This window comes from Hemitrygon akajei, chromosome 3 (genome assembly GCF_048418815.1).
Source record: "Hemitrygon akajei chromosome 3, sHemAka1.3, whole genome shotgun sequence".
Lineage (NCBI taxonomy): Eukaryota > Metazoa > Chordata > Chondrichthyes > Myliobatiformes > Dasyatidae > Hemitrygon > Hemitrygon akajei.
The window spans coordinates 88,224,373-88,241,153 of NC_133126.1; the positions used below are offsets into that span (position 1 = coordinate 88,224,373).

General features: G+C 37.8%; 2 protein-coding genes across 12 annotated transcripts in view; both read right to left on the reverse strand.

Moving 5' to 3' along the window:
- exd2 (exonuclease 3'-5' domain containing 2) overlaps positions 1–16,781 on the reverse strand; it is a 423,296-nt gene that overhangs the window by 150,690 nt on the left and 255,825 nt on the right. The gene's annotated exons all lie outside the window — the stretch shown is intronic.
- pacs2 (phosphofurin acidic cluster sorting protein 2) overlaps positions 1–16,781 on the reverse strand; it is a 288,404-nt gene that overhangs the window by 65,627 nt on the left and 205,996 nt on the right. For 4 of the 11 annotated variants that reach the window (XM_073040288.1, XM_073040286.1, XM_073040284.1 and 1 more), the window contains exons 12-14: positions 15,879–16,003; positions 12,712–12,847; positions 2,568–2,618 (exon numbers count right to left, since the gene is read on the reverse strand). The exons of 1 other annotated variant lie outside the window; for it this stretch is intronic. In XM_073040288.1, the coding sequence (XP_072896389.1) occupies positions 2,568–2,618; positions 12,712–12,847; positions 15,879–16,003 (312 nt within the window). The remainder of the gene's footprint in view (positions 1–2,567; positions 2,619–12,711; positions 12,848–15,878; positions 16,004–16,781) is intronic. 6 more of the 11 variants (XM_073040293.1, XM_073040283.1, XM_073040291.1 and 3 more) reach the window with 3 other exon arrangements.

Here is a 16,781-nt window from a genome sequence, read left to right on the forward strand (position 1 = left end):
AGGAAGGAAGCTGGAGCATCCACAGAAATACTCATGCAGTCACAGGGAGAACATGCAATGCCACACAAACAGCACAACAGGTCAGGACAGAACCTAGCGTGCTGGAGCTGTGCAAGATAGCAATTCTACTGGTCACCCCACTTTTCTTTGTAAGTGACAACTGCATTTTGGAGACCTGCATGAAGATACTGTCCAAGTCTTTCTGGACCTCCACTATTCCTAGCTTTTGCAACAATTAAGTAATGCATTTTTTGTCTTACTTTGATAACCTCATACTTATCTGACTTTGCTACAGCTTTTCCTGACCCACAATGTTACAAAAAGAAATTTGAGAAGGTTGTGCCCAAACTACACTATTTACCTTGCTACCAACCAGTGTGTAATCACTGCATTTTGATAAGGCAGTTTCTCCACTTAATGAAAATACTCAATAGCTGAAGCCCAATCACAGATATGTGTATGACACACCTGTCACTTTGTTTCAATTTCTCTCCATACCTATTATGCCTGGTCTTCCCCCACTACAGCAGGGGTTCCCAATCTTTTTAAGTCATGGACCCTTACCATTAACTGACTGATCTGTGGACCCCAGGTTGGGAGCCCCTGCACTAAGCCAATCTCCTTACCAATAATTTCCCTTTATTTCCGGTTTCTTTAATTTTCAATAATGGTCTCTTATTCTAAATATATTTTATTATTTTTTATTTACTTTGAGTGATTAAGCGTGGAACAGGCCCTTCCAGCCCTTCAAGCTGTGCTGCCTAGCAACCTACTGATTTAACCCGAGCCAAACATGGGCCAACTTACAATGACTAAGTAACCTACTAAGCAGTACATATTTGGACCGTGGGAGGAAACTGGAGCTCCCTGAGGAAACCCACGTACAAAGGATGCCGGAATTGAACTCCGAACTCCGACATCCCAAGCTGTAATAGTGTCGCATTAATCGCTACACTACCGTGGCACCTCAACGTTTCCCACCTTGTTGTGTTCCTACATGTGAGGGCACGTGGTGAAAAATAGCCACCATATGTCCCCCATTACAACAGGGATGCACTTTAGCAGCTCATCTTTGGTTGGAAAATGGTTTAGGATTTCTAAAGTTATGAAATGGAAATTTTTTTTCTTTCATTACTTTTTGAAAAAATGTAATTAAATTTATTGGGAGTAAAGCTCTCATTACAATATTGGGATGACCTTCTCTAATCACTGTTCTTATTTATAAATATACTTTCCTACAAAAGATATTAAGGTATTACCTAATTTCTCTCTCACATTTTTAAAATGTATTCCTTTGTAAATGGACAACTGGTTTAAATGAGTTTTAAGAATTGCTAAAATGGATTCAATTTCTTCCACTATTTTCTTAAAAACATTGCTGCAGAAACCATCTAGTCCTGATGAATTCATTGGACTCCAGGGCTATTGTTTGTCTGCTTACGTTAACTTCAGTGGCTTCCAGTTTTTTGATTCATTATTTCCCCAGAATGTTAGTGATTTTATCACTAACCATTAAATCTGGTACAGTCAGCCCTTACGTTAATTTCAGAAAATATATACACTGAAAGTTATTACAAACACAATCTAAACTTGATGGTTTTTCAAAATGAATCAGTCACACCAGAATTGCTTTTATCGGAAAGAGAAAGTCGTTTGGTAAAACAATTTTAGCTGAACCTTCTTTAATTGCTGAATTATTAGAAGTTATGCAAAAGCTGGTATCTCCAGTACAATTTTAAGACCTTTTGTTCCTTCATTTGAACCAATGACTTATTGTAAGTCAGCTTCACATAACTACATCCTGCCTTCCAAATATTCTAGGTATTTTGAATGAAACAAAAGTTATGAAAGAAGATAACCAGTACCATTTGTCAGATTTGTTAGAAAAAGACAAGTCGACAATTCAAATGGAGACTCATCATCAGAATAATTAGACAAAGCAAAAAATTTTTGTACTGCTTCAAGTGATAATTTACAAGTTTTACATTTATAAATTTTATTTTCAGGTCTGACTTTTTGTTAAACAAACTTCATCGCAACTATCCCCATTCATCGTTGGAAAAAGATAGGCACATTCCAAAATTATCACTTTATTCATATTTTTAAAACATGCATATAAATTTTACTCCAAGAAAAGTTTTAAAAGACCCACTTTCCTTCTGGTATTGGAGAATTTAAGAGCTAATTTGGCACTGAACATTGCACCTCACCACACTTCAATACACTGTCTACCCACTGAAAATTACCTCTCTAATAGGTGCAGATTTGCAGACAGAGGGCTAAATTTAAATTGGTTTCAAGATTACAATAAGAGAAGCTAAACATCAAATTACAAATCAGTAATATTAGAGTTTAATTCTTGTTTACATTATCTGGATCTCAAGAAATGAGCAACACAGCCTTGATACTGTTATTCTCAGCCACATATTTATCAGAAAGGAAGCTGTACGTCAACACAGGTTTAAAACATGCCTTTTTCTCTGCCGTGCCTGACCTAAGAGTTAGCTCCACTTGTGAAAATCTTTTAAGTAAAGAAAATGCAGATAAAAGCTTCACCGCTCACTTACTTGAGTGAATGCGGCTCTCTTCACGCTGTTCAGCAATGTCAAAGAAGTGCCCTTTGAAGTTAAGGGATGAAGGTTAGCAGTCATGCAACTTTGAAATAAAATGTGACGAAAAAGGGGAATAGATTAAGCTTGGCTGGCTCTTTTCATAATAAATGGAAGAAAGATTATTTTTATTATGTATTACATAATACGCCAGTCAGCATTAATTTCACACAAGGAAAAGCTCACCAGATCTTATGCTGTAATAGTTTATCCAGGACATCAATGATATTACCAGAGTATTGTAAAGACCCATTACAGTCACTATTGTCCTTTGCTGGAGAAACCTACGTGTCTTTATTTATGACATGTAGGTTTTTCCAGCAAACCAATATGATTGAAATGATCTATACAGTCACTCAGATCAAGGACAATCAGATATGTGAAATAAATACTAGTCTGGTCAACACCACCCAAATCCCAAAAGGAATAATATGTATGTGTATTTATCTCAGGGCTGGGGGTGGAACCAAAAAGTCAAATATTATCTCGCTACAGAATTCTGATGATTAAAACTTCTTACCAATTTGGTCAAGTCTGTGTGCATTTCATTTTCTTGCACCTTTAAACAAGGCCAAACTGTTCAGTGTCTATCCACTAGGACAAAGCATGAATTGTGTCAGAAGGCATTCGTGTCAGAAGCTTTAGCTGAGAGAAAAAATGCGATTGAAAGCTCTATTCCTGCACTTCCCAACAATAATCAAAGACCAGTGGCTGGGAGGTAGCTGTAGCACAGATATCTATGAGAAGACAGGAAACGTCAATCAAAAAGCCATTCAGTCCATGTAAGCCTCACAAGCTGTGATTCTGTGCTAGAACTGTCAGAAGGCTAAAGTTAAAGTCTCCATCAGTGTAAACATAATGGTGGCATTTCACCAGATAGAGTGTGCCAGGGAAAATAAGTGGAATTGCAAAATAGACTCAAGGTAGTTTTAAAAAATTAGCGAGTAATGTTTCAGGACAGTAAGTAGGTGATGGTTGATGATTGTTATTGTCATCCAAGTTAGGCTAACCACCTGGAAAATAGACCAAGTGGACAAATATACACCAAGTGCAATATAACGTGGATAAATATGAAGTTTGAACATGAGAGCCTGAAGATGCTGGAATCTAGAGCAAAAATCAATGCTGGAGGAGTTCCTCTTGTTGTAGATATGAAGATACCCAGTTTGGTAGAAAAAACAGGAAGACAGTATATCAGTTAAATGGTGACTGGGAAGTGATTATGTACACAGGGATGCGATCACTTTGTACACCAGTACACACGTGTACATGCAGCAAGCAGTTAGGAAGGCAAGTGATATGTTGGCAAGGATTACTTTACTCAAATTATAAAGGTAGTTGGAGTGATCCACTCCTAAAATATTGCAGGAGTGGTATACTTATCAAGATGCCAAATACATAACACCATTGTTGTTTCAGCTGGATAGAGTTGAAGGGATGGGAACGGGAAAGGCAAGAGGATGATACAGTAATACCTGGAGAGTAACGTTAGGGAATTTGACAGCTTTGGGGAACAGATCAATGTTTTCCTGATTTTAGCAGAATTAAAGTGCTACGGGGTCAGAGGAGAGTGAAGTTGAGACCAGGATCAGATCATCCATCATCTTATTTAAGAGTGCATCAGGCTTGAAGGATCACACGAGTTGTCGTGGTTCTGGTTTTTAATGTTGTTATGGTAACAATAACATAAGAAGAAAATGGTGGCCTACATGAACATTTAAGAAAGCTTGGAAACAGCAAGACATAAAGGTTTCAATCTCTGGATTACTTCCAGTTGCATGCACCAGTGAGTAAAGAAATAGGTCATTAAGATGAATGTGCAGAAAGACATGGAACGTAGGAGGTAAGTGGAACAAACTGAAAAAGGATTTATCACCATAGCATTAATAAGGGAAGGCGCTTTTCAAGTTTGGCAAAGGATGAGAAGTTGAGCAAAACTTCAGAAGAGAGAGAAGCAAAGCTGGGATAAGACACCAGAGAATTAGGAAGCAAGTTTGGAATTTAGAGGAAATAAAGGCTGGAAAATAAGAAATCAGTTTGGCGGTGCTTAATGGTACATTATTCATTATGAGGAACCTGGTGAGTAACAAAGATGAACTGAGGACACAGACTGATGCTTTGAAGAGCCTTTACTGAAATAAGGCAGGAATAACAGTTCAGTATCTTGTCACAAAGGTTACGCACAAGACAGAAAGGGGATTAAAAAATGAGATTAAGTACACTAAAATATTACACCTCCAAGAAGCAGACGGTACATCGTTTAAGAATGAGGATAAAGTTGAAGACTTGAAGGTTTCAGTCAAGTAGTCGGACTACATTAACATTGAAAAATAAAAGTTACTCCAGTTTAATAATACATTGCAGGAAAGATAGCACACAATGCAAGGAAATACACAGTAAGTGATGCCATACAAATAAATAAATAGGAATGAGGAAACTTTAAGAACGTTAGCCTAAAGATGTGTAACACAACTTAACAAATGGGTAAGGTAGTTAGTGAATAAAGAAAGGTATATCCCTTTATTATCCAAGTCTTAGAGAGGGTTACATTTTCAAAGTGCGGAGACTAGAATGACCACAGTGAGTGTTCTGTATACAAGTCCATAGCACTACGTCAAAAGATGCAAATGCACAGGTGCTCACAATACAGATTTCAGTCAAGACTAGTGAATTTCTGATTAAATCTGATTTCGAATTATAATTATGAGGAAAGATTTGTTCGGAAAAGACCGCAAGGAAATTTATTTGACTTGTATAAAACTATATGGAGTTGAGAAAACCAACAAAATTTCATTGGCTGAGTAGTAAATAACTGAGGGAACTATATTTAAAGTAATAGATGGACTCAAAGGAACGAAGGAGAAATTCCTGGAGGACATTGGTAAAGGAAGAAAACCTTGTATAACCTACAAAACAGTGGACCAAGACTCAGGAATTGAAATTAGTTTGGAAAGTTCGTCATCAGCTGGGATAGAAACCACAGGTGAGATAGCCTCCTTAAGCTGGAAATGTAATACAGTCACTTATAAATAGAATAAAGATATTCAAAATAAACCTCTATCAGTAGTGTGGTCACACAATGCAATTTTCACAATATGAAATACTTTAGACAAACACCAAATGTACAAATGACACCAGTAAGCACATGAGTAGGAATGGAATAGATTGATATCCTGATAGTGCTAGATTATAAAAGGATGTAGGTTGTTACTATTGTAATATGACAAACTCAAAAGCCTATTTCTACATTATAAACAAAGCTATACATGATTAGTTAAGCAGATGACAATGAAACTACTCCAACCCCCCCTTTGCTTAGCTTGAGGTGACATTTTGCAATGTAGTGGGTTACATGAATCTTTATTCTGAACTTGATTCCGTTTGATTGGATGAAAGTCTCTTCTAACTGCAGTAACCCCACATACTAATCAACTCAAATGAACAGCAGAATCAATCAGAATTCAGTGCTAATTGAACATTTTTGCATGATCAGCAAGTGTGGAAGAGAGCTGCCAAATTACTGAGACCTATGGACTGTGATTTATTATGGACAGCAAACAACGTGGACTGATTACTACAAGGGAAAAGATTCAAGAACATTGACAAATTCTAAATTAAGGTACTATAGTTTAAAATCTATACAGATGTAAAACAGAATTTTGTTCTGCCTTTGACAACCAAGTTTCAGCATAACCTGTACAGTTACTACTGAGTAAGTACTTCGCAAAAAGCATCTTCTTAAAATCATTTTAGGTCAATTAAAGTGCCATTAAAAACAATACAACCATTCAACAAATAGTTGCTGCTGTATATAAGCACATTTCACTTCTGTTGGTGGTGAGGACTTTTTATTCTGAGAACAACTTTACTGCACAATGTTGTCTGTGGCTCATTAACTCTGCACCAATAATCTGACATGGTAAGTGGAAAAGATGTTCATTCTTGGTTGTTTACTTTGAGAAAACCATAGGATTATGAATAGACACTCCATGAGGTTTACTTGTCTCTGCACTGAACTGAGACTGTGGTCTGCAGCTAATGGGCTCCTGGATTGGCTGTGACTGGCTTTGTGTCCATGGACTCACTTTTGTGAACTTGAGTTCTTTTATTGTTTGCACAGTTTGTTTGTTTTTCTACACATTGGGTGTTTTAATGGTCTTCTTTCTCTTAATAGGTCCTATTGGATTTCTTTGTTTTGTGGCTGTAAGCAGACGAATCTCAAAGGTTGTATATTGTAAACATAGTTTGATAAAAAAATGTACTTTGAACGTTTAATGCCAAGAAGCACTGTAGTGGAAAGATAAATTCTAGTTACCAAAAATATAGTCTAAGCCAAATAAAAATGAGTGCATACAACTTTAGTTTGTAAGGTGTGAGCTTGGGTTCCACTGAGGAATCAAAGCTTCTAGATACTTGGTGTTTGGAGAAATACTTCAACTATTTCACAAAAAGATCTCATCTTGCATATGTAATCAACTTTAAGAATTGGATGGTTGGTATGTAAGGAGCAGGAGTCAGCCGTTTACTCCTCAAACCTATTCCATCATTCAGTTTATCCATGCTTGCTTCATGTCTGTATCTATTTCTTTATCCTGGTTCTATATCTTTTAAGCTGTTGCTAATAATTTTTGCCTCAGAAAAGTTTTGGGTAAGTAAATAAATGTTTCCTAACACGAGGAAATCTGCAGATGCTGGAAATTCAAGCAACACACACAAAGTGCTGGTGGAACGCAGCAGGCCAGCCCAGTGCTTCTTCCTATAGATGCTGCCTGGCCTGCTGCGTTCCACCAGCATTTTGTAAATGTTTCCTAATATAACTCCAAAACATTCCAGCTCCATTTTTTTGTATATACTCCTTGATCTGGACTTGCCAGCAGGTAATTTCCTTCAGCTTATCCAATCAAACCCACATGGGAGACTGGTCAAGAGATTTGGTCACTTAGCATTCAGGGTGAGGTTAAGACCTTATTCCCTGGTGTGTAGCAGAATGAGGAGAGATTTGACAGAGGTATACAAAATTATGAGTATAGATAAATATAAGCAGGTTTTTTCCACTGAGTTTGGGTAAGACTAAAACTGGAGACTAGCTTAAGAGAGGAAGGCAAAATATTTAAGGGAACATGAGGAGAAACTTCTTCATGGGGGGGGAGGGTCGGGAGTTGAGAGCGTGGAATGAGCTGCCAGCAGAACTGGTGGATGTGGGCTTAGTATCAACATTTAAAAGGAATTTGGATAAGTACATGGATGAAAGTGTAATGGATGGGACAAGGCAGAATAACATTCTGGCATGCAACAGATGGGCTGAGGGCCTGTTTCTATGTTGTGGTGTTCTATGATTCTAACCCTTAATCATCAGATAAACTTATCCCTTGGCCTTTTTACTGAAGGTAACATAATCTTAGGTTTATGAGACTCATGTGATGGTTATATGATTATCTTCTTCAGTCAGCCATTTTAGCCTGATGTAGGCCAGAAGGACAAATATCCTTCCTGGGAGGCTTAGAAGGATCTGAGAGTATTTAACTTCTTGTAGCCTTCCACATATTAGACTACCAGGCCATAACTTTTTTCAGGATCTTGATTTCATATAATTACCCTTCTTGGATAATGTATGTTTTATAGGCTTGTCAGTTTAAATCATTTTGGGGAAAATTGCTTTAAAGCAGAGAAATAATCCATAGAGTGTATACGTTGGTGTGTAGTGAAGCTACAGAATCTCACTCTCTCTACTAGATATCATCATTAATACTTCTTATAGAACAACCCATCACAGAAGACTTACAAGGTTACCCAATAATTGCAAATTGTCTCCTTTCAAATATTGAGGTTCTGTGGCATATTTATTTTGGCACTACAAACAAACAAATCTACGAACAGAAGTATAAAAGGGAAATTGGAAACCACCAACAACAATTGGTCCCCAACCTAGAGCTCCAAAGGTTAATTACCAGTGCAGATTAATGGCAAAAGTTGATTTGCATACGAGAGAATATATTAGAGGGGTACATGGAAATAAGGAGAAGGGTAGTAATGAGATTTCTCACTGGGGGTTAGCATGGCCTGATGGGCAGAATACATGCTATTTTACATATAGTTAGAGCGAGAGAGACAGAGTGTGTGTGAAATTTATATGGTCCTGTCCTGTCTTGACAAAGGAGATGATGAGTGAATCTTATGAGAAGATTCAGATATTGGGCTCACTGATCAAACACAAGGAGTCACTCATATAAAACATAGATAAGGTGATGTATTTTCTCTCAGAGGGTCTTATATCTTTTGAACTCTCTTCTGCAATGGTTGGTAGGAGCGGAGTATTTGACTATTTTATGTAGATAGATTTATAAGCAAGAGGATGAAATATTACCATGAGTAGATGGGAAAATGTTTTCAGTTTATCACCAGATCAGCCATAATCCTACCACATGATAGAACAGGTCTAAGGAGCTGAATATTCTAAATCCAATTCTCAGAAGACCCACCCCATAGGTAGTTAAAACTGGAGCAAAATGTAGTTTTTCCTTGAAATTCCTAGCCAACAGAATAAATAGAACTGGGGACTGGCTGGCCAGTGTAGCAAAAAATAAATAAGTCAGGACTACAGTCCTCAAGGTCACTGGCTTCTGTCTGAGTGCTTCTCCCCTTGTTTTTCAAAAATACTTAATATAAAAATCAAACAAGTGCTTTAATGTCAAATTGTTACTCTTTTCTTTAAAACTTTTGGCTAATACACATACCTTAAGACTCAACCTATCGACTTACTATGACTTTTTTTACCACTAATCATCATCTTCCCTTCTGAAGATACTGAACTGTCTTACAAGCTCATTCCATAAGTGTCCTTAGTCCTTAATATTCAAGCAGTTATCACTTTATTCAAGAGTTTTGAGAGGACAACTGATCAAGTGTCAATGTGTTGAAAGCTGGCTTATTTTCCTCAGAAATTATTCCTGAATCTGCCCAGCAAAAGATGAATGACTTTTGTCTGTTGCTTGTCAGAACCTTACACAAAACAATTTAAGGAGCTTCACGACATCAAATTATCAGACATTTAGAAAGGTCAAAAAATCCAAAACAAATGTTTTGTTAAAAGTCGGGTTATACATGTCAAGTTTGTGAGGTGACTCTTTACATGGCTATGTGAGTGCAGTAGATGGAACATATGAGGATTTTTAAGAAGGCATATGAAGAGGCTGCCTTACAAAAAGCAATACTGATCAGTTAGTGGGTGCCCATGGTAACAGTACAAGAGAAGTTGACAGTAACAGCTATAAAGTGTGAATCCCTTAAGTACATAGGAGCTCATAAATATATTGATGTTGCAGAAACTTCAAACTGTGAGGCTGAATAACATCAATATATCATTTAATTTTTTTCCTGAAGAGAATCAAATGACAATTCTCAAGGAATGGTCTGAATCTAATAGCTAGTGATTCTAAAGGGAAGCATGCAGTATGCTTGGTTGCAAATCAGGACCTCAGCTTTGCTCACTCTAGGTTAATGAGAGAATTCTCTGAAGTGTTTTGTGTCAGACATGGCAAAGTTGACTGCATCAGTCACTGGATTCACCTGAGACTAGCGGCAAAGCAACCCCACACTGAAAGGTAGGGGATGCAGAGGGATAATCAATGCACTTTGCATCCAATAATTAATCCTATGCCAAGAATGGCTGGCATGTACCCAGCAGCCCCATGGAGAATTGCAAGCCCCAGTATGTGGTTCAAGCATTTCACTTTTCAAAGAAAACGGTTTTAAGTGCTTTAATATGCTTTTAAGCAAAGGTGTTTTTCAGACATTTAAAATAATAGTAAAAGAACACAGAAACAGGCCCTTTGGCCCATTACAACCATGCTGACCCTCAAACATCCATCTACACTAATCCCATTTATTACTACTAGCCCTGCAGGCTTCTGGGTTAAAGGGACTCGTGTAGAAGGTGCTTACTGAGTGGTGTAGACTTGATAGGACCAGTTTCCGTGCTACATTACTCTATGACTCAATAGTGTGCTGTAATAGTTCAGGAAAAATTTTAAAAAAACACATTAGAGCATAATGTTTTTAAAAAGTAACAGCTAAATGACTTGCCTGAGGACTTTATGGTTTTAAATTATTTAAATCAATTTGAATAACTATTAGAATTATTTAAAATCTAAAGAGATCTTTAGCTGGTGCCTCTCAGGTACAATTAGTTTAACCAGTGTTCTTCATGTTAAAAATAACTGGCTGGTAAGGCTTCACTGCAAGATGATCCAGTCCAATGTGTATTTATTTCTTGCAGGGATTCTCAGCATACATCTTTAGGTTCCATTATAACCAAAGAAACACATAGCTGAAGAATTCTAAAATCAAAGCTCTCTCTCGAATTGTGGTCTGTTGGACTCAAAGTGTGGTCCAGTGGAAATACTGTTAAAGGTTAAAATGAAAAGGAGCTATCGTAACTGAAATTTTATTGAATTTTATAAAATTTCATGATAGAATACGATGGATGAATCTTGTCATAATTACACTCCCGAGGAATTATTTATGTAGACAGAAGTTTGCCTAGTTAATTTCTGGTAATTGGCAATCATTCTCCTCTTTAGTGAAGACAGCTTTCCTTAATCCTTCAATTAAAATCTTTCAGATGCTATTTTCAGTAAATTTCCACTTAACTTTCTGATGAAATAAATACATTATCCCAAGCTTCTCAAGGAGAGGTTTACTATTCTTCCTAAATTTATTAAACCTAACATGTCCAAGAAAAGTGAGATAGGATGGGGGTGGGGAAAAAAGAGAGAAAAGCGTGGCAATATTGCGTTCTCTCAACCTTCAATCCTTCAATTTTACAAGACTTCAATCTTGTAAAAATCACATGATGATTTCACGGGTCAAAACTGGAGTATAGTGGCGTGGTGGATGGGTGAAGACTGGTGGGTATCTTGGAGAGGACTATCCATTCTAGTATTTACTTGATTGGAGAAGGATACAACACTGCTAGTTCACAGTTGCAATCACTATTTCAACAAATCATAGTAAGAGCATCTTTATTGCTGATTTAACAGAGTGGTGTATAGCTTGATGCTTCTCCACTTGAACAAATTCTCACCATGAATCAAAGTTACCAGAGTCACAAATGAAGGATGGCTATTTGGTTAAAATGCTGACATTATCCACAAACTCTACATGAAAAACCTTTATAAGTTCAAAGCAGGAAGAAAAATAATTAGAAATGCTTTTGTTCCCGAAGCTGACTCTTATAAAATGTTCCAATGTAACACAGATTGCTAGCTTCTTTATTCCACGATCATCCCAGAATAATTGTGTGCTAGGCTTTAGATCTTGCAGCTATTTCAGAATTTCTGGGAAACTCTAGTAAAAAAATTATCCCCAGCCAAATGAGACAAAAAAGTAAACTAATGAAGAAAACAAGGGTAAAATACAAGTAAAACATGGATATTCCTTGGTTCAGAACCCAGGGAAAACAATCAAAGAAAAAGTTACTGACTGCAACATGTAACAATGGCTTAAAAGGATGGGTTTCCTTCTGTAAAAGGAACTAAAACAACTTTTGAGAGAAACAATAAATGTTACATATATTAAGTACATACTTCAGGAATTAAAGATTATGTTTATTCAAGAGATTTTAATTTGATTTTTTTACCCAAAATGAATAATGAGGCATTTGGCACACTCATAAAAAGGAAAAGACAGAAAGGTTATTCACAAACTGTATAAATCACTAGTTAGACTAGTTAACTGGAATGTTTAAAATTATGAAAGGCCTGGACCAACTGGAGAGAGAAAATAAACAATTTCACTTGGCAGACAAGCCAGTAAGTAAAGGGCAAAGACTGAAAAAAATAGATAGAAGGGTTTGGGGAAATTCTTCCTCACCTAGAGTTTGGAGGTAGACTGAAACCTAATGAGCATGTAGAACCATATATCATACTTAGATCTGCTTAGAAGATTACCACCTAAGGCTATGGGACAAAAGGATGGGAAATGGGATTACACTGAGTAGCCATTTTGGCAGCAATACCATGGACTAAATGACCTTATATTTCTACAATTCTATAATTTCTCCTTCATTAAGCCTGCCCCGGACTTTGCGTGCTCTTCTGCTTACCTGCAAGTGCTGCCGTGGCTCTGGTGAGCGCTCATTATCCAAGCTGTTTGCCCGCTCATTTTGCTGCCTGGCGGGCTGGCGCTCTTTCAGGGACGTGCTTCTTCCGCGACGTCCTGGTTGCTTCCCCTCAGACCTACTGAATGAAAAACCGTGCCAGAAAAGTACCACCACGATTCAAGGCCGTCAGACAATGATACGCACGTCCATGGAGTTGTATGCAACTTTGCCAAGCTTTGCCAAGCTTCTTGGCATTTTTGACATATATTTGATGTTAAAGAAAAACAAAATGGTGTCCCCTAATCGCAACCCCCCCACACACAAAATAAAAAAATGTAAATACTCAACAGGATAGGCAACATTTGAGCAGAGAGAAATAGATTCAATTCAGGTTGATGACCTTTCATCTAAACTAGTTACTAACCTGATCCCTTGAGAAAGAAATACAGAAGATAAGAAAGGGAAGAGGGGAATCAAAAGGACTTGAGAATAAGAGCAGATTAAAACATGAAAAAAGCTGATGAATTCCACATGTAGGCTGGAAACAGCATCAAAACAGTCATGGACATACTGTAAAGAGGTGGGAGGGACTACCAGTAGGCCTCAAACAAGGATTGCTCAAATATCACAGAAACGTGCTTCAACAGGTTTAAGGTTAATCTGAAGAAATTGAGCAGATCTAAAGGAGCAACTATACAATACAAGAAGATCAACCAGGCAAAGGAGGGTACTAGTACTTGTGGTGGAGGAGGATGACTGATCAGGTCTCTGATCAAGGAAAGAAGTGAAAGGTCGTCATGCATAGCATGGCATGGAATGGAATGTTGGGGGAGAAGACAGACACGGGCTGGTTGCAGTTACTGTAAGGCTATTAGACATAGGACCAGAATGGGACCATTTGATCCGATCTATCATTCAATAATCGCTAATTTCTTTTCAACCCCACTCTCCCATCTTCTCCCTGTAACCCTTAATGTCTTTGCCAATCACAAGCCTATCAATATCTTCCTTAAATACACTCAAAGACTTGGCCTCCAGCACCCTCTGTGGCAACAAATTCTAAAGGTTCATCACTCTTTGAAGAAATTCCTCCTCATCTCAGCTCTAAAGAGATATCCCTTTATGCTAAGGCTATGCCCTTGGATGCAAGAATCTCCAGCTAATGGTAACATCCTCTGTAATGTCCACTCTATCCATGCTTTCAGTTGAGAGAAATCAGAGAAGGCTGTAGAATATGGAAAATTCTCCAGTAGAAATGGTCAAGAATGGCCTGATATTATCTGCTGGGATCATTTTCCAGAAAGATGCCAGTTAGTACACCAAAATAACAAAAGTGCCTTTGCTGGCGTTAGATGACAATTTTGGAATTGGTTCTTAATGTATGGAACTAGGGAAGTTGAGGTGGAAAAGGATTTTGAATGACTGAAGAAATGTGACATTCAATGTCATACCAGTAATTGTGATGAAAACAAATACCAGAAGTTTTACAAGACAGTTATTCAGCTTAAAGCAATCATGTCAAGTACAGGTATATAATACAAAACTACCAAAGTGATCAAAGGGAGTTTAAAAAGACCAGTGAACATATACGGGGTACTTAAAGAAAAGAACATAACCCTATTTACATAATGTAACCGAAATTTCTAAGTTAGCTAAATGGGTCTTCAATTGGCCCACTGCTGTTTGAGGCAGTGGCCATTAGCCTATGTACACTTAGTGGCCACTTTATTAGGTACACCTGTTTATCAATCTAATTAGCCAATCATGTGGCAGCAACTCAATACATAATGGCATGCAGACATAGTCAAGAGGTTCAGTTGTTGCTTAGACTAAACATCAGAATGGGGAAGAAATGGGATCTAAGTGACTATGAATCATTGTTGGTGCCAGATGGGGTGGCTTGAGTATCTCAGAAACTGCTGATCTCTTAGGATTTTTACACAGAACATTCTCCGGAGTTCACAAAGAATGGTGCAAAAAACAAAAAATCCAGAGAGTGGCACCTCTGGGGTGGAAGTATTTCGTTAATCAGAGAGGTCAGAGGAGAATGGCCAGACTAGTTCAAGCTGACAGAAAGGTGACAGAAACTCAAATAACCACATGTTACAACAGTGGTATGCAGAAGAGCTTCTCTGAATGCATAACATGTCAAGCCTTGAAGTCAGTGGGCTACAGCATTAGAAGACCGAGGACATACAATCAGTGGCCACTTTATTACGTACAGGAGGTACCTAATAAAGTGACCACTGAGTGTATAATTATCAATAGATGAGCTACAAATCCAGGAGAGGGCCACAAAATGATGCAAAGTTTGGTTCAGACAATCTGAACGGACACTAAATAGTTGAGGAATAGCTAGTGCAGTTTGAGAGTTCGAGTGCTCTAGAAAAATAATGTAAAGGCCCTCCTCATGTTGTGATGTTGACATCATTAAATGGTATTTTCAAATGAAAATCAATACATTTCATAAAATCATGCCCATTTGTAAATAGGAGCTAGATACAAGGCAATTGATGACAAGACACTCAATAAAATGCATAATTAAAAACCTCTCAAAAACTGGAATGATGCTGCAAGCAGCAAGTCAAAGACTAAAAAAAAAGTGCACCAGCCCCACTTGACTAAAACAAACAATCAAAATTGGAGAAAGGCAAGTTGTCAGGAACACCAAAAGCAAGCCCTTGTGCATGAGAACGGGGGCTGGGGAGAGGGAGAAGAGAGTCCTGAATCTGAATTGCCAATTAGCTGACATGGGCCATTTCGAAGGTTACAACATTGCTGAGGGCATGGGAAGAATTACGTACAGGCCAAAAGGCAACTGCTGCAGATTTCCTTCCCTAAAGGAAATTAATGAGCCAGATAGGTTCTCACAACATACTGGTGGCTACCTGATCACAAGTTTTAATTGTTGACCAGAACACAGAAGGATTCTCCCTTACCATTATTGAATGTTTTACATCAGTGAACAGGAAGGGCCTCAGGTTTAATATCACACCCAAAAGACATTACCTGAGACACATGGTATTCCTTCAGTAGTATAGAGGGGTATGAACCTAGATTACTACATGCAGTCTCTGAAGCAAGACTTGACACTACAATCAGCTGAGCCACTGGTTGGCAGCAGTTTACATAGGAATCGGTACTAATTTCATCCGCAGAGTGACGCTTACCTACTAGAAGGAATAATCAATGATTCTGTCTTTGTGATTTTTCCACTGGGAGGCAGCTTTTCTAGGAAAGTGTCTGCATTGATGCTTTCAGATCCTACTGCTGCCTCCTCCTGTTGTATTTGATCCTTTTGTGAAACAAAAAAAAACAAAAGAAACATATGATATAAAAATAGCTTGTACCACAGAGCACCTGGTCTTTGAGCAATACACAATCCTTCTGTTTTGTTTGACATCCAGGGGCTTTGTATTACCCTAATGGGAAACAGGGTTTGCAAAGTAATTAGTACTGAGCTTTCAACTTCACAAAAAATTCCTACTTTTAATCCAAGGTCTCAGCTGTGTGTCAGCACACAGTTGTACTTCAAACCCAAGAAAGTAAATTGCATATCCTACATTGCACTTACTTCATAGGTGATTACGTCCTCAAAAATGTACAATATATACCAATGATATGTTTAAAGCAAACTGACACTCAAGCATTTTTCAATATTGGTAAAAATTTAAGATAGAGGGAAATGAAAGAGTAAGCAAATGTGCTCTCTGAGGCTGATCTGCCATTCGATATGATTAAGGCTAATATAGCCTTGACCTCAATACCACTCTCCTTTGCACATCCCTTGATCCCTTATGATTCAAACATCTGTATTCCAGAGTGGTTTGGAGGCAGAGATACTTAATATCTTGAACATATTCAATGACTCCACCACTACAGCTATTAGGGATAAAGAATTCTGGAGATCCAAGACATTGGAAAGAAGCTATTCCTCTTCTTTTCCCTCAGAAATAGGTGACCCTTTTTATTCCTGAAACTGTATCCCCAAATTCTCGATGACCCCAACAGGAGAAAAGCCATCTCAGCATCCATCTACCTGCATCTCTTCCAATTCACACATGTCTACCCTC